The sequence below is a fragment of the Petromyzon marinus genome, chromosome 80 (genome assembly GCF_048934315.1).
Source record: "Petromyzon marinus isolate PM22_M1 ecotype Great Lakes invasive population chromosome 80, UKy_Petmar_22M1.pri1.0, whole genome shotgun sequence".
NCBI lineage: Eukaryota > Metazoa > Chordata > Hyperoartia > Petromyzontiformes > Petromyzontidae > Petromyzon > Petromyzon marinus.
Genome location: NC_133746.1, coordinates 10,679,772 through 10,699,483, shown reverse-complemented (window position 1 = coordinate 10,699,483; position 19,712 = coordinate 10,679,772). Strand labels below are relative to the sequence as shown.

Below are 19,712 nucleotides of genomic sequence, written 5' to 3'. Positions count from 1 at the left end.
GTTTGTCACGTAAACAGAACATGCCAATTCGTTACTAGTGTAGTGGGCTCCAGGAGACTTGAGACGTCTTTAGAGACAACACAGTTTATTTGTAAACTACAACAGAACTCGCCTAACTCCCACTATCTAGGGAGGTACAGCCTCCGGGCTAACGTGCCCTCACACTCAGTAATCCTGGCTCTCAGCCCTCCGGCTATCTGTGCCCTAGGGGAGGCTAACTGACCCGACCCAGCCCAGGGTACGGGTCCTGACCACTGGTCCGCGCTCGGCCCCGGCCCTTACAAGGACGTCGGGTCCCAGGGTCCTAGCTAGGCTGGTCTTCTGTTCTTCGTCTTCGGAACACTGCCCTGAGCTGTCCCAGAGGTGCTCCTTTTATACACCTCTCGGGGGCTCTCCGCCCCCGGTACCACCCCCTCTCTAAAACCTTCCAGGGGGCTCTGGAAGAACCCCCCAACCCCTCACCTGGGGTCTGGGGGGAAGCACCCGCCCCTCAACGGTCCAGCTCTCTCTGACCTTCCCCAGCTCAGGGTGGCATGGGCCTGTGCCCGCAACTGCAGGTAAGTATATATACCGACGGTATAAGATGTGCATTTCCGACGCTACACTAGTGTAATGACTCTCGGACGACACAAAATATAGAGGGCATTCTTTATTTTGATTAGGCCACTTCACGCAGATAACTTGGCCAGGGATGACACGCAAATAACGACAATGCGAAGACAACGGCGACGTTTAGACAGCACCGACATGAAGACAGTGACGGTGTGAAGACAGCGATGGCGTGAAGACAACGACGACCCCGATCCCATGGCAGCTCGAACCATGCTCGTCGCCTCCTTTTATCCCCGGCGTGGCCCTCACTCCGCCCCTGGCCACGCCCCCTTTCTTGAACTCTCTGGCCCATTCCTGAACTTCCATGGCGATTTCCCCTTGCAACAACTCGACCTCTTATTTATCAACCCTGCAATTTCCGATCGTGACCACTAGTCCACGGACTGTCTTTGCACCCGCACTGTCCCCGCACACATACTGTCTCCACACATGCACTTTCTCTACACTAGTACAGTATACCGGTGCGTTGGAGAGTAAATCCACAATCACAATCTGAGTACGACGTCTTCACCGCCGCCGGCCGCGTCTCAAAGCCGCCGCGCGCGGCGGGGAGGAGGAGGTGGTCGTGGGGGCGGTGGGTGGGGGGGGGGGCGTTTCTCTTCGCCTGCCTCTCTCCGGCGGAGAACGAGCAGTCGCCACCGCCGCCACTCCTGCCGCTGGACGTCCGCCGGGACGCCGAATGTCTAAGCCAATGCCCCCTCTGGTTTGCCGCCGGACGGGGGGCGCAATGGCAGGCCGTGGACGTTCTGGTGAATGTGAAGGGCCCTGGGGTCCGCGAACTCCTTGCCGCATGCGGCGCACCGGCGTGCCCCGCCAGTCGCGTGGACCCGCCGGTGGGCGACGAGGGTGTCCGACCGGGCGAATATCTTGCCACACTCGGCGCACCCGTGGAGCCTCTCGACCGTGTGGGTCCTCTGGTGGTTGCGGAGGTGCTCCGACCGGGTGAACTCCGTGCCGCAGACGGTGCAGTGGTAGGGCTTGCCGCCGGCGTGCGTCTTTTGGTGCTCGCGAAGATCCCCCGAACGGTTGAACATGAGTTTGCAAACGGTGCAATTGTAGGGCTTCTCCTCGGCGTATACCGCTTGTTGCTCGCGGAAGACCTAGGCGTCGATGAACACCTTGCCGCACTCGGCGCACTTGTGCGACTCGCACGCGTCGTGTGTCTAGTTTGTTGTCATTTCCCCGCACCTCCAATTAGCACAGTTGACTCCACCGTGGCGAGATGTTAACTACCTCTCCTGGCACACAGGTCTTGGGTTCTCTGAGATCCTTGAATAACTCGTGTGTGGTCCTTCGACAATGCTCCTTGGACCTCAGCATGCCATTGTTGTACGTGGACCTGTTAGAGGGAATTATTAACACCCACACAGACCCTCTTTGCGAAGCAAGTGATCTAGTTTAACGGCGGCTGATGTGAAGACATTCGATTGCCTGGTCCCTCAGCTGTCCGTCTATTCTGCAGGGGGCAATCCTGTTTCCAATGACCAGCTGCAAAGCACAACAAACAAAAGTTGGCCCTACTGCAGTGCAGTGGTGTTGTGGTTTTCTTCATTGCACACACCACATGCCTTGAGTAATCGCAATAGGTTTCCTCTCATCAGATGTTGTCCCATCCCAGACACTTGTACCTGCTGCTCCAAGACCCTGTCCAACCTATTGATCAGCCTCATGTGCAACGTGTCGGTGGCCTCCTGACCTCCCATGCGTCCCCGAGTTGACGAGTCCTTTTGAAGGTTTCCTCCAGGGTTCCCTGGGCATCTAGGTATCGGCTCACTCAGTTGAACATTAGCAACAGCATGTCTTGTTCCTGACAATTCCTGTGGTCCATTCAATGTTTGTGCTCTACTATCATGCAAGTGCTCCTCGAGGTTTTCCTGGACTTCCTCGACAGTCCACTTTTCCACTGCCTTGAACCGGAAGATTCCAGCAAGTGTCGGGTCTGTACAGTGTGTCATGAACATCATCGCCACCTCATGACCAGGGTCCTCAATACTGCGACCCCGCCTCTGTAGGCACTCTGTTGCTACCTCAATAGCCTTGCAAAGCCACACCCAATAATCCATTTCCCCTTCCCCTGAAATTGGAAATGTGTTATAAAAGTCTGCAAGAGGCATTGCGGAGTAGATGAGCTCACTAAAATGTTGTTTTAGAATGTCAAAAAACAATTTGGGGTTATTTTCTGGGGACAGTTTCGGACTCCCACGCAATTTTATTTGTGCAATATCCCGGGTTCTTCCCATCAATTTGCAGGCTCTCTCTTCTGATTATTTGTTTGCCGGGCATGCACACTTCCTAAGGTAGGTCTCCATGAGTTCCTGTCATTCCTGGATTGTCTACTTATCTGAACCATCACCTCGAAAGACTGCACAACTAACCAAATCCCGGATGAACTTTGAAATGAACGCTGGTCGCCCACTGAATTACTATGGTCACCCTGCATACTGACATCGTTAGTCCTGCTAATTGACTGCAGTTGCAAGGTCACCAATTGGCAAATTTCGCGTGCCTGCTGGGTAATTAGGTCACTGAGCTCACCACCAACCTGACCCTCTCTACTTGACCCTATCTCCTGTCCTGGCCTTGGAGTACTTGTAGCACCTGCACCTAAAACACCTGAAGTTTTTGGGCTGTCATCAAACTGGCATGCCAAAGTTACACCCTCAGTGGTGACTTTAGACCTGCCCTCAAAACCTGGGTCCATAATTCGGGGTGGCCGCGTGCCTGTGAACCCTATAGGTGTTACAGGTACCTCTCCTTCCAATGAACCCACACAACTGGAAAAATAATTCCAATGGTTCAATCATATCCGACACACACAAAAATCAGACACAAGATAATAATGTCACTCCTCCAATTGAAGGAGATCAAAAATAAAGATAAGAAGAAACTGGAGAGAAAAATATATTTAAAACAAAAATAACTGTCAATGAAAGGCCTGCAAAATAATGAATAAAAACAATGTAAACGTTACATTATGAGACCACCTTTGCCAGTAACAAGATATAGTAATAGGTTTTTACCCTTTTAGCTGGCACAAAAACTGACACCTTTATACAAGGGATCATGTTTGCAATAACCACAACACAAGCAGTCAAAAATGCAAACAAAAAGAAACAACTCTGATAATGATATGCACTGTCCTTGAATTTGATTGGTCAACACCCGAGATGTCTTTTCTTGGAGCCTAGTCTCCACTGGTGTTGGACCAGATGACACCATAAGGCGTACAACTCAAAAACAGCGCAATATCAGAGTATTTCTGTGGTTTAGCGTTTCGCTTATATCCTAAATTTTTCGCCTCTGGCTCCGTCTTCTCACAAAGCACCAGAATTCCTTTGATTCCGCTCCTTGGCTCGTCATTGGTCGGGGCACCTTTTTATTTTGCTATCACAAAGCAGCAGCTGTGGCCTTTGAACTGTGCGTCACCACCGCCATGTTATCCGTTCACATTTTGAGCAGCGTTTGCTGCACTCCCTGTCACGATTGGAACTTATGCATGGTGTTTGATACATCAGAGGGAGGCACCCCCCGCATAACATAATTTCCTGCTACCACGTGCTATGCTAGCTACTGGGAAGACAAAGGCGATTGGTCGGGCTCTGATCCCCTGAAATGCATACCATCTTGGTCGTTGAAGATTGACATAATTCATATTGTATATCTTCTGAATGATCCTAGGTCTAATACACCCGTAATTATTATTCGGTTTCTGCTTAACAAAGATTCGTGGCATGCAGTAATTGTTACCAAGGATATTCCGAGGGTCCTATTAACCTTTGTTCCCCGTCTGTATCGCCAAAGGATCCGCGCTTCTTATTCTCAAGTTACGTTTTGATATTTAGAGAGCATGTGGCTGCTGCTATAAGTGTCCACGTGATGATAGGCCGCTTCGCTGAGGTATCATTTGTGATGGCCAGGTCGCTTCTGAAAAAGAGGTACGTGGCTAAGTGGTGGGCCTTACCTGGTAAAATAAAACAAAGAGTCTACTACGTAGTTTTCACTTCACGTGTATCTGTTCTCAGAACAAAAAATATTGCCTCCACGTTGTGTACCTTCACAGTCGTGCAAACGCGCTCGAGCTTTCGAACGGCCGATGAAACGCAAGGCATTTTTTTCAAAATGTATCTCTCTCGATCAGCTTCTCGAGTGTTTAATCTCCACTTCACGAGACCTGCGCCCTCTGTGTCGGACACATCATCCTTCACCCACGCCACCAAATTAACAAAGGTCCCAGTCGAGGACTAACTCTCACTCGACATGCTTGCTGGAGCCTCCTCCTTGACTCTTCCCACATAGACCTCAACATCTGTTCCCAAAGCAGAGACTTGGCCTCCCGTTTGCCACCTTAACCCCAACCGTGTCTGACAGCCGGGGCTTTCTTCCTGTTCCTGCTTCACAATCGAGACGGGAACTGATAAATCATCCCCCCCCAGTTCTACCTTCACCTCTGGCCACGTCTCGGAGCTGGCGATCCCTCCGCGCTCCCATTTCACGATCGGCAGGGTGGTGGAAGGATCTTCACTGTCGCATTCCACCTTCACCCCCGGCCACGTCTCGAAGCTGAGGGTCTCTCCGTGTTCTGATGTCAGCGATGCCGTGGGGGTCGCCGAAGGGGTCGCCGAAGGGGTCGATGTGGGACCCTCGCCCCCGAGGCTCGCCACGACCTCCCCAGGGGCAGTCACGCTCTCGTGGAGCCTGGCCCTCCCACGGGTGCGGCGGCGGAGGAGGGGGGGACGGGCCGGCGGCGTCGACGCGCTTGAGCCCGCGCGGGCCTGCCGGCACGCCCGGAGGCTCCTTGCCTCGGCGGAGGCCTTCCCGCGCGTGGGACACGTGAAGGGCCTCTCGCCCGCATGCGTCTTCTTGTGTACTTTGAGGTTGCCCAAGTGCGTGAACGACCTGCCGCACACGTCGCACGTGTACGGTCTCTCGCCCGTGTGGGTACGCTTGTGGATGCCCAGGGTGCCCGACTGGGCGAATGACTTGCCGCACGTGGCACACTTGTAGGGCTTCTCGCCCGTGTGGGTCCTCTCATGTTTGACAAGAACCCTCGACTGGGCGAATCGCTTCCCGCACACCGCGCACCCGTAGGGCTTCTCGCCCGTGTGGGTCCTCTTGTGGTTGAGGAGCGCCGTCGACTGGTTGAATGACTTACCGCACGTGGCGCACTTGTACGGCTTCTCGCCCGTGTGGACCCGAGTGTGGATGACGAGGGTGTCCGAGCGTACGAACGCCTTGCCGCACACGGTGCAAACATACGGCCTCTCGTCCGCGCGGATCCTCTCTTCCGATGAGACGTCTCCTGGCAGTGGGACGATCGACTTCCTGCGTCGCGTCCGCTTCATGTGCACGCTCTGATGGGAGCAGAAGTCTCCCGAATTCGCGAAAACTTCATCGCACACCCAGCACTTGTAGGGCTTCTCGTCGGCGTGGCTCCTCTGGTGACCGATCAGAGTGGCCGCTTTGTCCGTGCTGTACGGGCAGTGGGGGCACTGGTACAGCACGGACTCGGTCCGGCCCCTGTGCCGCTTCATGTGGTCCTCCAGGGCGGTCAGGCTGATCACCACCCAGTTGCAGATCGGGCAGTAGATCTTAATCTCTCCTCCCTCGTTCATCGTTCCCGTCTTGGCACTGGGGCAAAGAGTGAGGCACACGAAGGAAATGAATCTCCCCCGCCCTGCCCCTGTGAAGTATCGCAAACAAGGCGTGAAGCTAGAAACCACGGACACCGGTTGCTAACTGTAAAACAAAGGCAGTGGTTGTCGCTGCGTCGCATGGCGATGCTGCTGCTTGTGGTGGACGTCTGGAACGCTCTTCCCTCCGGTATGAGGAAGCCACTGGTAGCTACGATGCACTTTTAAATCATCATCTAGATTGACAAACTCAATTCTTTATAACTGCTGCTTGTTGTCGTGTTTAATTTGTTGCCCTTCCCCCGCACATCCTATTAGCGCGGTTGGCTACTGTTCTGTTTTTGCTGCCTTGCCAAATCTTGATAAATCGGACAAACAATTTCCATTTAGCGACTTGCTTACCTTTTGTTGTATTTTGCACTCCTATCGTGTTTGTGTGTATCATGTGTTTGTGTGTATCGTGTGTTTGTGTGTATCGTGTTTGTGTGTATCGTGTGTTTGTGTGTATCGTGTGTTTGTGTGTATCATGTGTTTGTGTGTATCGTGTGTTTGTGTGTATCATGTTTGTGTGTATCGTGTTTGTGTGTATCATGTGTTTGTGTGTATCGTGTGTTTGTATCGTGTGTTTGCATGTATTGTGTGTGTATCGTGTGTTTGTGTGTATCGTGTTTGTGTGTATCGTGTGTATCGTGTGTTTGTGTGTATCGTGTGTTTGTGTGTATCATGTGTTTGTGTGTATCGTGTGCTTGTGTGTATCATGTGTTTGTGTGTATCGTGTGTTTGTGTGTATCATGTGTTTGTGTGTATCGTGTGTTTGTGTGTATCATGTGTTTGTGTGTATCGTGTGTGTATTGTGTGTATCGTGTTTGTGTGTATCGTGTGTTTGTGTGTATCGTGTGATTGCCGTTGTATATCGCGGACTCCCCGTGGCCATACTGGACATCTGCTAAAATGAGCTTCATCCTCCCGTACCGCATCAGCGCCATCTCATCTCCAGCCCGTACCGCGCCCGTTTAGCCCCCCTCTATACGGCTAAACAGAAACTGCTTGGGCGTGCAGTGGCTGGGCATGCGGGCTACATGGCCCAGCCAACGTAGCCTTGGAGGAGCTCGCCGATGATAGGGACCGTACTTTGGTTCTTTCGGTAGTCACGTAGGTCGACAGAATAATAGATCGCGACGTTTCGATCGCGACGCAAATGACCGTCTTCAGGTGAGAGGGGGAGGAGACATCCCCGCGGCGTGCCCGTGGTGGGTTGGAGAGAGACGTGACGTCACGTCGAGCATGGAATGGTGACGTCACGACCGAATCGGCTGAGTCTCCCTCTGACCATCTCCCTCTCACCTGATGACGGTTGCTTGTTGTTGCGATTGAAACGTCGTGATCTATTATTTTTCTACCTACGTGACTTTACCGAAAGAACCAAAGAGCATGAATTCCTGCAGTCACGAAAGCTTCAAATCAAGATTGATAGGGACCGTGTCTAGATGTTTCAAGGATTTGTGAGCTCCTCACACTGCAGATTAAATCCACGATGGATCGTAGGCAGGCCCGGCCTGCAAGTCTCAAATCGGGGCAAAAATATCTCATGGTCTCTCTACTCACAATCTCCTGTTCACGATCTCTATCTCACAATCTCCATCTCACAATCTCCATCTCACAATCTCCCTCTCACAATCTACCTCTTACAATCTCGCTCTCACAATCTCCCTCTCACGATCTCCCTCTCACGATCTCACTCTCTCCCTCTCACAATCTCCCACTCACCATCTCCCTCTCACGATCTCCCTCTCACGATATCCCACTCACAATCTCCCTCTCACGATCTCCCTCTCACAATCTCCCACTCACAATCTCCCTCTCACGATGATCAACTCAAGAACTCCCTCTCACAATCTCCCTCTGACAATCTCCCAGGGCCTCCCTCACGGCCTCCCACAGTCTCTCCATCTCCATTACTCACAGTTTTTCTCTCAGAGGCTCTCTCCCAGAGTCTCTCTCCCACGGTCTCTCACCCACGGTCTCTCACCCACGGTCTCTCTCCCACAGTCTCTCTCCCAGGGTCTCTCACCCACGTCTCTCACCCACAGTCTCTCTCCCAGAGTCTCTCTCCCACGGTCTCTCACCCACAGTCTCTCTCCCAGAGTCTCTCTCCCACTGTCTCTCTCCCAGGGTCTCTCTCCCAGAGTCTCTCCCTCTCCATTACCCACAGTCTCTCTCCCAGAGTCTCTCTCCCAGGGTCTCTCACCCACGGTCTCTCACCCACGGTCTCTCTCCCACGGTCTCTCTCCCAGAGACTCTCTCCCACGGTCTCTCTCCCAGAGTCTCTCACCCAGAGTCTCTCTCCCACGTTCTCTCCCAGAGTCTCTCTCCCACGGTCTCTCACCCACGCTCTCCCTCTCCATTACTCACAGTCTCTCACCCACGGTCTCTCTCTCACAGTCGCTCTTCGCCCTCCGCGACTTCCTTCCGTCGCGTGCGAGTGACGTGGGGGGAGGAAAAGTGGGAGGAAGCAACGACGGCGTGACGTCACGACCGGTGGGGTGATGTCAATTTGGGTGTCTTTCTGTATCCGTCTGTGTGACAATCTGTGGCTATCCGTGTGTATGTTTGTATCCGTCTGTTTCTGTGTGCCAATCTGTGGCTATCCGTGTGTCTGTATCCGTCTGTCTGTCAATCTGGACATTTGTGTGTATCTGTATCCGTCTGATTCTCTGGGTGTATGTCATTCTGTTTCCATCCGTGTGTGTCTGTCTTAGTTTGTGTCTATCTGTGTATCTTTGTCTGTGTCTCTGGGGTGTGTAAATCTGTGTCCATCTGTGTGTCTGTCTCTGGGGTGTGTGTCCACCCACCTCTGCCTCCATCCGCCTGTCTCTTTCTTCATTTGTCTTACAGTTTCCCTGTCTCAATCTGTATTCGTCTATGTGTCAGTGTGTGTCTCTGTGTGGGAGCGGTGGTGCAAGCGGTTAGCGCTACGCTGCACCACGAACCCGGCGACCCGAGTTCGATTCCCGCTCACGGCCAACACCAGTGATCGGGATTATCTGAACCGGTCATGGACCTCCTCCTCTAGGTCGACTCGGCCTCAAATGAGAAACCTGGTGCCGTGTGTGTAGTAAACATCACCACTGGGGAGACAAAGGCGGCCGGGCGTGGTGCTGGCCACCCACCCCCTCGTGCCATAGTGCCAGCCGTCATAGGCCGCTAATCGCTAACATCAAATTGCCTGTTAAGGCCATATGGGGGACTCTCACCTGTCCTGGGTCTCAGCTGCTCCAGGCTCTTAACCTGCCCAGCCTCTCACCTGTCCAGGCTCTCAGGCTCTCACCCGTGGGTGGAGGTTGAGGAGGAGCCGTACCCGCTGGCTTTGCCAGGTAGAAGGTCGCACAGCAGCAGAGTGTGTGGACTAATCTCCGTCTGTTCCATCTGTATGGGGTGGTGCTACTCCATCGCATGCGTGGGGTTTTCTCCGGGTGCCCCAGTTTCCACCCACGTATGAGCTCTCATTACTTGGCTGATAACACCTTGATATATAAAGGACCGCAGAGCTTGGGAAAATATGTTTGGCTCAACGCAGGACTGCTGCTTTCCCCACTCATCTTTGGCTCCTCACTCGTCTATGTATGTGTGTAATTTGAAATTCTTTTGCACCGTACGTAGCCAAAAGTAAACAATTTATTATTGGCCCCAGTACTGAGCTATATCGGAGCTTTTCTTCAGAAGTGACCTGGGCATCACAAATGATAGCAACTCAACGAAGTGGCTTATCATAGTATGACAGTTTAGAGCAGCCAAATACTGTACTCTAAACGCGTGGTGATGTTGATTCTAAATGTGGAGAGAAAAAACGGAGGACCCAGAGAAAAATCCACGCAATCATGGGGAGAGAGACACGCAAACTCCAAATATACAGGTGTCAGGGTCGGGATCGAACCCAAGACCTGTATACCAGCAGAGGTAGTTAACATCTCGCCACGACGGAGCCAACTGTGCTAATCGCAGATGCGGGGAAAGGACAACAAACTAAACACAAAAAGCAGTTCTAAAGGAATTAATTTGTCAATCGAAATGATGATATTAAAGTGCATCATAGCTCCCAGTGGCTTCCTAATATCGGAAGGGAAGAGCGTTCCAGACGGCCGCAGAAGAAGCGGATCTCAAAGCGCCACGCGACAATGCACCGCTGCTTTTGGTGCTATGAGGTTGACGGTTGGAGAGTTCACATCACGACGGTTCATGCTCCTCAGCGAGATCATCAGCGAGGTGTAGCAGTTCACCCGTGAACGGATATCGTGCAGCGGCGCGTCACGCAATGTCGTCTTGTGATTGTTGCCTTGCCCTTGCGTGCCCCAGTGCCGACGCGGAACGGAACGGAGCAGAGATGAAGATCTTCTGCCCGATCTGCAAGTGGCTCGTGGTCAGCCTGCCCGCCCTGGACGACCACATGAAGCGGCACAGGGGGTGGACGGAGCCCGCTCTGTTCCGGTGCCCCCACTGCCCGTTCAACACGGACAAGCTGAACGTGTTCATCGGCCACCAGGCGACGCACGACGCTCGCGACTCGCACAAGTGCGCCGAGTGCGGCAAGGTGTTCATCGACGCCGAGATCTTCCGCCAGCACCGAGCGGCGCACGCCGAGGAGAAGCCCTACAAGTGCACCGATTGCGAACTGGCGTTCAACCGCTCGGCGGATCTTCACGAGCACCAAAAGACGCACGCCGGCGGCAAGCCCTACCACTGCACCGTCTGCGGCACGGAGTTCACCCGGTCGGAGCACCTCCGCAACCACCAGAGGACCCACACGGGCGAGAAGCCCTACAGGTGCGCCGAGTGCGGCAAGATATTCGCCCGGTCGGACACCCTCGTCGCCCACCGGCGGGTCCACAAGGCTGGCGGGGCACGCCGGTGCGCCGCGTGCGGCAAGGAGTTTGCGGACCCCAGGGCCCTTCACATTCACCAGAACGTCCATGGGCCGCCGTCGCAGCCCCCGTCCGACGGCAAACCGGAGGGTGCTTCGGCTCGGACGTTCGACGCTCCCGTTCCCCGCGGAAATGGACGCGGAGGAGGCGAACCGAGAAGACGGCGGACGTCCAGTGACGGCGGTGTTGACCGCTCCTTTTCCACCGGAGCGAGGCAGGCGAAGAGAAACGCCCCCCCCACCACCACCTCCTCACCCTCCTCCCGCCGCGTGCAGCGGCTTTGAAACGCGGCCGGCGACGGCGGCATCGGCGACGGTGACGTCGTCATAGAGGACGCTCCCCCATCACCCACCCATCCCCACCCCCCCCAACCCCCCTCGTGTGGCCTTCGTGGCCGAGAATCTGGAGTTGGAATGAAACTCCGGGCCGGGGTAGGAGGCATCGGATTTTCAAAAACTCCGGACAATCACTAAATCGTCATCATTGTTTAAAATAACTTATTTTTGCACATTCTTGTATGATATTGTAGGTATTGTTTTTTTCATGTTTTATATTCGTTTATTATATGAAGTTGGCATAAATAAACAATACAAATAGACAAAAAGTTACCACATTTACTGCACCGTACTTAACACTCTAACCTTTCAGGCGTGGGGTGATGTATAGACGTGCAGTATTTTCATTTTAACACGTTGGCTTTCGCGACCAATATCCATACGTTTTTTTTGTTAGATTGCGCAAATATAAATGTGTCGTTAAACCCGCCACCACCCAACAATTAATAATTTTTATTTATTTCTAAGGCGCCTTCCACCGTCTCAAGGTGCCTTGTAAGATTAAGGTTAAGGAAAGGCCAAGAGAAGATGAGAGCTACATAGAATAAACGGACTTAAGAAGATATTGTTTTATCTACATTGTCGGTTAAACGAATTTCCAATGGTAGAGAATTCCACGACCGAGGAGCAGACACAGCAAATGCCTGCTCACCCCAGGAACGCAGCCGGGAAGGAGGTACGCACAGAAGGGCAGAGGGATTTAAGAATGAAACAGGAGGATTTCTCCACAAATATGGCTGTCGTCTGATGATACTAGTTGTGATTACTGGCGAAACGTAATCAGATTGTGAATGTGGATTTACTCTTCAACACACGGGTGTGCTGTACTAGTTTAGAGAGTGCGTGTGTGGAGACACTACGTCTGTGGAGACAGTGCAGGTGCAAAGACAGTGCGTGGACTAGAGGTCATGAGCAGAAATTACAGGGTTGATAAATAATAGAGGGCGAGTTGCAACAAGAGGGAATCAACAGGGAAGTTCGGGAACGGGCCAGAGAGTTCTAGAAAGGGGGCATGGCCAGAGGCGGAGTGAGGGCCACGCCGGGGATAAAAGGAGGCGACGAGCAAGGTTCAGGGCTCCCGTGGGATCGGGGTCATCGCTGTCGTCGTGTCACTGCTGTCTTCACGTCGCCACGATTTGTACGTCATCCCTGGCCCAAGTGATCTGCATGTCATCCCTGGCCAAGTTATCTGCGTGAAGCGCCTGATTAAAATAAAGAAAACCATTTACAGCTCGTGTCGCCTGAGAGTCATTACAACTGGTGTCAGAAGTGGGGTAATTGAAATGTCGGGGCCCGTATTGATTTCAAAGATCCTGGCGGTGCCTTGCCTCTTGTGTGCCGATTTTTTTAGCAGGATGCCCCTAAAGATTCTGACAGACCAAGGATGTGTCGAGATTCCATCAGGGCAACGATTGTTCTTTTTGGATTCCACGTGTAAAAATACTGTGGCGGACGTTACAGTTCAGGCCTTGGCAAAGGAATCAATAGATTCCGCCAGGCACGCAAATGTTGGTCCTTTTGCGCTACCGCAAACAGCTTCAATCAGCTGACGCCGAGGCGGGAGTCCTCCTTACACCGTCCAACACAGCGACCCGTGGGCTTACGCTGGTGGGTGTGCAGACAATCCTTCGGATGAACCAGGAGCCAATTTTACAGGTCTTGAATGTAGGTGTGGGAACAGCTGTGGTCCAGGCAGGTACAATGTTAACTCACGCGACGCCTGCATGTTTTTAGGCTATCGTCTCAGCTGCGGGGGGGGGGGGGGTGGAACAGAGAGCCGAGTCAGATGGGACATGGGGCAGATAAATTGAGGAAAGTCCTGATTTATCCCAGGTGCAATGGAACGGATTGCGATCTTTGCTAAGGGAATTTTCCGACATTTTCAGTCATATAGGTACGGGCGAGGCGGCTCCTATTCGACAGAACTCATATATATTCTTGGTTCTTTCGGTAAAGTCACATTGAAGGGAAACAATAAAATAATAAAAAATATATAAAACAATAAAATTATCACGACGTTTCGACTGTAACACAAACAGTCATCATCAGGTGTGACAAACCAACGGCAAGAAGCATTTGAAAGAAGTGCCGTTGTTTTTTCACACCTGATGATGACTGTTTGTGTTACAGTCGAAACGTCATGAGAATTTTATTGTTTTAGATATATTTTATTGTTTCCCTTCAACGTGACTTTACCGAAAGAACCAAGAATATGAATCACTGCAGTCACGAAAGCTTTATATCAAAATTTAGAACTCATATAGTTTGAGTCCTGTAAAAAAGGAACATGTACAGCAGGCGTTGAAGGAAATGTTGGCGGCTGATATGATTTCACCATCAACCAGCCCTTGGGGAGTCCCTGTGGTGTTGGTCAAAAAACCGGACGGAAGTTTAAGGTTTTGCGTCGACTTTCATAAATTGAACAAAGTCTCAGTGACAGACGCTTATCTGCTTCCACATATGGATCATTCCCTGCATGTGTTGTCGGGCGCTCGGATTCTTTTCAACATTGAACCTGTCGGGGTTTTGGCAACTACCCGTGTGGATGAGCAGTTACGAGTGGAAATTACAGGGTTGATAAATAATAGAGGGCGAGTTGCAACAAGAGGGAATCAACAGGGAAGTTCTGGAACAGGCCAGAGAGTTCTAGAAAGGGGGCGTGGTCAGGGGCGGAGTTAGGGACACACCGGGGATAAAAGGAGGCGAGGAGCAAGGTTCAAGGCTGCCGTGGGATCGGGGTCGCCGCTGTCTTCACGTCGCCGCTGCCTTCGCGTCTTTGCTATTTGCGCGTCATCCCTGGCCCAAGTTATCTGCGTGCCATCCCTGGCCAAGTTTTCTTCGTGAAGCGCCCTAATCAAAATAAAGAAAGCCCTCTACAGCTTGCCTCGTCTGAGAGACATTACACTAGTAACGAATTGGCATGTTCTGTTTACTTGACAAACCTTACGTATGTGCTGTCGAGTGGTGGCGGGTTTAACGACATATTTATATTTACGTGATCTAAACCATAAAAACCTCAATTATAGATAGTATTTTTTATTAATTTGTATGCATCTATGTACTGCTCCTGCACTGTTTGTTTTGCGCGCCACAGTGCCGCCACTGATGATAGGCCGCTTCGTTGATGGCCAGCTCGCTTCTGATAAAGAGCTATGTGGCTCAGTGGTGGGCCTTACCTGGTAAAATAAAACAAAGAGTCTACTACGTAGTTTTCACTTCACGTCTATCTGTTCTCAGAGCAAAAAAATTTTGCCTTCACGTTGTGTACCTTCACAGTCGTGCAGACACGCTCGTGCTTTCGAACGGCCGATGTATCGCGCGGCATTTTCTCAACATTTCTCTCTCTCGGTCGGCTTCTCGAGTGTTTAAATCTCCGTTCCACGAGACCTGCCCCCTCTGTGTAGTACACATCCTCCACCCGCGCTAGCAAATTAACAAAGGTCCCAGCCGAGGACTCGCTCTCACTCGACATGCTTGCTTGGAGCCTCCTCCTTCACACTTCCCACGTAGACCTCAACATTCGTTCCCAAAGCTGAGATTGGGCCTCCCGTGTGCCACCTTCACCCCAGCCGCGTCTCACAGCCAGGGCTTTCTTCCTGTTCCTGCTTCACGATCGAAAGGAGAACCGAAGAATCCTCCCCCCCCAGTTCGACCTTCACCCCTGCCCACGTCTCAGAGCTGGCGATCCCTCCGCGCTCCCGCTTCACGATCGGCAGGGAGGCGGAAGGATCTTCACCGTCGCATTCCACCTTCACCCCTGGCCACGTCGCAAAGCTGAGGGTCTTTCCGTGTTCTGATGTCAGCGATGCCGAGGGGGTCGCCGCGGGACCCTCATCCCCGAGGCTCGCCACGACCTTCCGGGCGCGGTGGCGGAGGAAGGGAGGACTGGCTGGCGGCGTCGACGCGCTCGAACCCGCGCGGGCCCGCCGGCGTGCCCGGAGGCTTCCCGCCCCGGAGGAGGCCTTCCCGCGCGTGGGGCACGCGAAGGGCCCCCCGCCCGCGTGCGTCCTCTTGTGCACGCGGAGGGTGCCCAATTGCGTGAACGACCTGCCGCACACGTCGCACGCGTACGGCCTCTCGCCCGTGTGGGTGCGCTTGTGGATGCCCAGGTTGCCCGACTGGGCGAAGGACTTGCCGCACGTGGCGCACCTGTAGGGCCTCTCGCCCGTGTGGGTCCTCGCGTGTATGACGAGGACCCTTGACTGTGCGAATCGCTTCCCGCACACCGCGCACCCGTAGGGCTTCTCGCCCGCGTGGGTTTTCTCGTGGTTGAAGAGCGTCCCCGACTGGTTGAATGCCTTGCCGCACGTGGCGCACCTGTACGGCTTCTCGCTAGTGTGGACCCGACTGTGGATGACGAGGTTGTCTGAGCGCGTGAACTCCTTGCTGCACACGGTGCATGCGTACGGCTTCTCGCTCGTGTGGATCCTTTGGTGGTTGAGGAGGTGGTGCGACTGAGTGAAGTCCTCTCCGCAGACGTTGCAGCGGTAGGGCCTCTCGTCTGCGCGGATCCTCCCGTCCGGTGAGGCGTCTCCTGGCGGTGGGACGAACGCCTTCCCGCGTCGCGCCCGCTTCATGTGCACGCTCTGATGGGAGCAGAAGTCTCCCGAATTTGCGAAAACTTCATCGCACATCCAGCACTTGTAGAGCTTCTCGTCGGCGTGGCTCCTCTGGTGGCCGATCAGAGTGGCCGCTTTGTCCGTGCTGTACGGGCAGTGGGGGCACCGGTACAGCACGGGCTCGGTGCGGCCCCTGTGCCGCTTCATGTGGTCCTCCAGGGCGGGCAGGCTGATCACCACCCAGTTGCAGACCGGGCAGTAGATCTTCATCTCTCCTCCCTCGTTCATCGTTCCCGTCCTGGCACTGGGGCAAAGAGTGAGGCACACGAAGGAAAATTAATCTCCCCCGCCCTGCCCCTGTGAAGTATCGCAATTAAGTCGTGAAACTAGAAACCACGGACACCGGTTGCTAACTGTAGAACAAAGGCGGTGGTCACCGCCGCGTCGCGTGGCGATGCTGCTGCTTGTGGTGGACGTCTGGAACGCTCTTCCTCTCTGGTATGAGGAAGCCACTGGGAGCTACGATGCACTTTTAAATGATCATGAAGATTGACAAGCTCATTTACTTAGAACTGCCGCTTGTTGTTGTGTTGTTTTTTCCCCTCACTTCCGTTTAGCGCAGTTGGCTACTGATCTGTTGTTATTTTTGCTGCCTTGCCCAATCTTGATAAATCCGACTTAAACAATTAATTTCCATTTTGCGACTTGCTTACCTTTAGTTATATTTTGCACTCCTATAGTGTGTGTGTATCGTGTGTTTGTGTTTCGTGTGTGTGTGTGTATCGTGTTTGTGTGTATCGTGTATTTGCGTGTATCGTGTGTTTGTGTGTATCGTGTTTGTGTGTATCGTGTGTTTGTGTGTATCGTGTGTTTGTGTGGTACTGTGTGTTTGTGTGTATCGTGTGTTTGCCATTGAAAAATCACTGACTCCCCATGCCCATACTCAACATCTGTTGAGAAGAGCTTTATAGCTCATCTGATTCCTCCTGCAGTCTAAATAAAGATTCTGATTCTGACTGAGATGACGAGCAGATGCACCACCTGTGCCCCCTACTGTGCAAACTTGTTGTGTTTTAGTCGCCCGGCGCTCCACTCATTGTTGTGAGCGTCGCTCCTCTGCCCTCCGTTGTTGCTGCAACTGCCCAGTAGTAGCGTCCTTCACGAGCCTCCTCCTCCTCCACAGAGGCCGATCTTGACACCGCTGGTACCAGCCATCAGCAAGTCCACTCAGCTCCACATCCTCCTGTACCGCATCAGCGCCATCTCATCTCCAGCCCGTACCGCGCCCGTTTAGCCCCCCTCTATCCGGCCAAAGAGAAGCTGCTTGGGCGTGCAGTGGATGGGCATGCGAGCTACATGACCCAGTCAACGCAGCCTTGGAGGAGCTCGCCGATGATAGGGACCCTGTCCAGATCTTTGTGAGCTCCTCACACTGCGATTCAGCCCGCAGGTTAAACCCACGATGGATCTTCGGCAGGGTCGGCCTGCAAGTTGCAAACCGGCACAGACACAACAACAACAACCGCCATTCGCCACAAAGTGGCGGTGAAGTCACCACGGCGCCTGTGCCAGGCTAGGTGCACTTTGAGGCCGTCACGTGAAGTGTCGAGGGCTCACTGCTGGCAGGAGGTCACTGGACAGAGACGCAGACACGAAAATTAAAAAGATCCCTCGCATAGATTTTGACTTGAAACCTTTGGTGACCGCAGGAATTCAAATTCTTTGGTTCTTTCGGTAAAGTCTCGGAGATAGAAAATACAAATAAAATTAAGTAATATTTTTAAAACACTTTTTTTTTAAAACACGCTTTAATGAAATGTACCGTACTTAGTAATGGAAGAACTCCACGACTCCAGGAAGTTGGCCCCGAAGTTCCCCACGACGTAAGGCAGGGGTCACCAAACTTTTTTCACAGCGGGCCGGATAACTGAAAGAATGACGAGCGCGGGCCGCATAATAAATAAATATTTCTGGAGCGTCGGACCTGTGCTGACAGCTGGAAAATCTTGGGGCGGGAAAGATGCGTGTTTGTGTGTGTTGCCATGGAAACCATGGTAACGTGTTGCCATGACGTTGCCATGGAAACCATGGTAACGTCAGAGCGTAGGCGGAGCTACCACGAGCCGGGGAAGGACTTGGGATGGCGCGAAATAAGCAAACATTACAATAAACAAGAAAATCTAGATGCAATAATTTAACATTTAAAATAGTAAATTTAAGGAACATAGCAGTCAGGAGGTCTCCGCACGCGTGAAGATCTCCTAGTATTCTAAACATATTTAAATTGTATCACAACGTCTCGTGTTCCATACGTTCTATCAACCAAATTCAAGTACCGTCGGCGGGCCTGATGGACTGACGTCGCGGGCCCCATTCGGCCCGCGGGCCGTAGTCTGGTGATCCCTGACGTAAGGGGACCGTGGTCAAAATAACAGCCAACGTCAGTTGACCGTGGGCAACATAACAAATATAAAAAATAATGTTTAAAAATATATATATCGTTTTTAATGATATAATATAGCATTGTCATCAGTATGACATAAGTATACCAAGTTTGCAGTCGATACCACATTGGCAAGTGGGTTAAAATCGAGTTACAAGATTTGAGGTATACAACGACAACAGGCAGAGTGAGTTAATAAAAAGCGTGTCAAAAAAACCCCACGACGTTTCGATCGCAACACAAGCAGCCTTCGTCAGGAGGCGGCGAGAAAATAGGACCGCTTGTGTTTTTATTATTACAATTTTTATTTTATTTTCTTAAAATTTCTATCCACCGAAATAACCAAAAAAGATCCCCCGTGTAGCCTCACCAGACTGCTGGGGCAAGTGCTGTTAGCGAGCACCTACGAAGGCCGGCACGGTACACGGGGGGGTGGGTGGCCATCACCACGCCCGGCCGCCTTTGTCTCTCCCCCAGTGGCGACGCTTACCACACACACACACAGCACCAGGTACACATTTGAGGCTGAGTCGACCTAGGGGAGGCCCAGGAACCGGTTCAGGTAATCGTCACCGGCGGTGTTGGCCGTGAGCAGGGTCGCCGGGTTCGTAGCGCTAACCGCTGCACCACCGCTCCCCACAGGGGCAGGCACACGCACACGCAAAGATAAAGATCCCCCAGGTAGCCTCACAGAGGCCTTGCAGTCGCAAGTGCTGCTGTTAGTGGCGAGTAGCAGTACCTATGGAGGCCGGCACGGCACGCGAGGGGTCGGTATCCAGCACCACGCCCGGCCGCCTTTGTCTCTCCCGCAGTGGCGATGTCGAACTTCACAACCACGCAGAGACACGGAGATCTAGACTCTCTGTCTGTGTGCGTGACGTCAATTCACGGCGTCCACAGGCCCCCCCCGCAACCCGGGCGTTGGTGACATGACGTCACGCAACATGCAGTCGCGAGCAACTGACGTCATCACCCGTTATAAGGACACCCCCCCCCGCACAGGATCGACGACGTCACGTGCCGGGTACGGGGGTGGGGGGTGGCGTCACTCGCGTCTCCCAGCGGCCCGCCACTAGTGACGTGACGTCACGCTCGCGGCGCGATTGACGATACGACGTCAAACTTGGCGCGCGCCTGCCAGTCAGAGTGGCGGGGTGGTGATGGTGTAGGGTGACGTCACGAAGGGGGCTGGATGCGAGTGACGTCACCGCTAC

General features: G+C 52.9%; 4 protein-coding genes across 12 annotated transcripts in view; 1 reads left to right on the top strand and 3 right to left on the bottom strand.

The window, feature by feature from the left end:
• The window catches only part of LOC116958653 (uncharacterized), a 55,060-nt gene extending 46,506 nt beyond the window's left edge, over positions 1–8,554 (bottom strand). The window contains exon 1 of the mRNA XM_076057318.1: positions 8,258–8,554. The gene's annotated coding sequence lies outside the window, so the exon portion shown is untranslated. The remainder of the gene's footprint in view (positions 1–8,257) is intronic.
• On the bottom strand, positions 635–8,767 carry LOC116958667 (uncharacterized). Of its 5 annotated transcripts, none has more exons than XM_076057326.1 (2): positions 8,665–8,767; positions 635–6,240 (listed from the first exon to the last, which is right to left on the bottom strand). In XM_076057326.1, the coding sequence occupies exon 2, from the start codon at positions 6,222–6,224 to the stop codon at positions 4,854–4,856; it is 1,371 nt and encodes a 456-aa protein (XP_075913441.1). In that variant the 5' UTR covers positions 6,225–6,240; positions 8,665–8,767; the 3' UTR covers positions 635–4,853. The 5 variants fall into 5 exon arrangements, with proteins under 5 accessions (XP_075913441.1, XP_032837289.2, XP_075913440.1 ...); XM_032981398.2 differs by having other exon boundaries at positions 8,655–8,728; XM_076057325.1 differs by having other exon boundaries at positions 8,575–8,677.
• Positions 8,703–12,726, top strand: LOC142907681 (uncharacterized). Of its 3 annotated transcripts, none has more exons than XM_076057348.1 (2): positions 8,703–8,780; positions 10,596–12,726. In XM_076057348.1, exon 2 carries the CDS (start codon positions 10,624–10,626, stop codon positions 11,443–11,445), a length of 822 nt encoding a protein of 273 aa, XP_075913463.1. In that variant the 5' UTR covers positions 8,703–8,780; positions 10,596–10,623; the 3' UTR covers positions 11,446–12,726. The 3 variants fall into 3 exon arrangements, with proteins under 3 accessions (XP_075913463.1, XP_075913461.1, XP_075913462.1); XM_076057346.1 differs by having other exon boundaries at positions 8,778–9,863; XM_076057347.1 differs by having other exon boundaries at positions 8,779–9,616.
• LOC116958668 (uncharacterized) lies at positions 11,762–19,707 on the bottom strand. Of its 3 annotated transcripts, none has more exons than XM_032981401.2 (3): positions 19,238–19,707; positions 17,883–17,982; positions 11,762–16,359 (listed from the first exon to the last, which is right to left on the bottom strand). In XM_032981401.2, the coding sequence occupies exon 3, from the start codon at positions 16,341–16,343 to the stop codon at positions 15,057–15,059; it is 1,287 nt and encodes a 428-aa protein (XP_032837292.2). In that variant the 5' UTR covers positions 16,344–16,359; positions 17,883–17,982; positions 19,238–19,707; the 3' UTR covers positions 11,762–15,056. The 3 variants fall into 3 exon arrangements, with proteins under 3 accessions (XP_032837292.2, XP_075913444.1, XP_032837293.2); XM_076057329.1 differs by lacking the exon at positions 19,238–19,707 and adding an exon at positions 18,869–19,227; XM_032981402.2 differs by lacking the exon at positions 17,883–17,982.
• Positions 19,708–19,712: the final 5 nt, after the last annotated feature.

Coding starts and splice junctions, on each gene's coding strand:
- LOC116958667 (XM_076057326.1), bottom strand. CDS start 6,224: ATGAACGAGGGAGGAGAGATTAAGATCTACTGCCCGATCTGCAACTGG.
- LOC142907681 (XM_076057346.1), top strand. CDS start 9,802: ATGTTTGGCTCAACGCAGGACTGCTGCTTTCCCCACTCATCTTTGGCT. Junction 9,864..10,595: donor TTGGCTCCTCACTCGTCTAT/GTATGTGTGTAA, acceptor TGCGTGCCCCAG/TGCCGACGCGGAACGGAACG.
- LOC116958668 (XM_032981401.2), bottom strand. CDS start 16,343: ATGAACGAGGGAGGAGAGATGAAGATCTACTGCCCGGTCTGCAACTGG.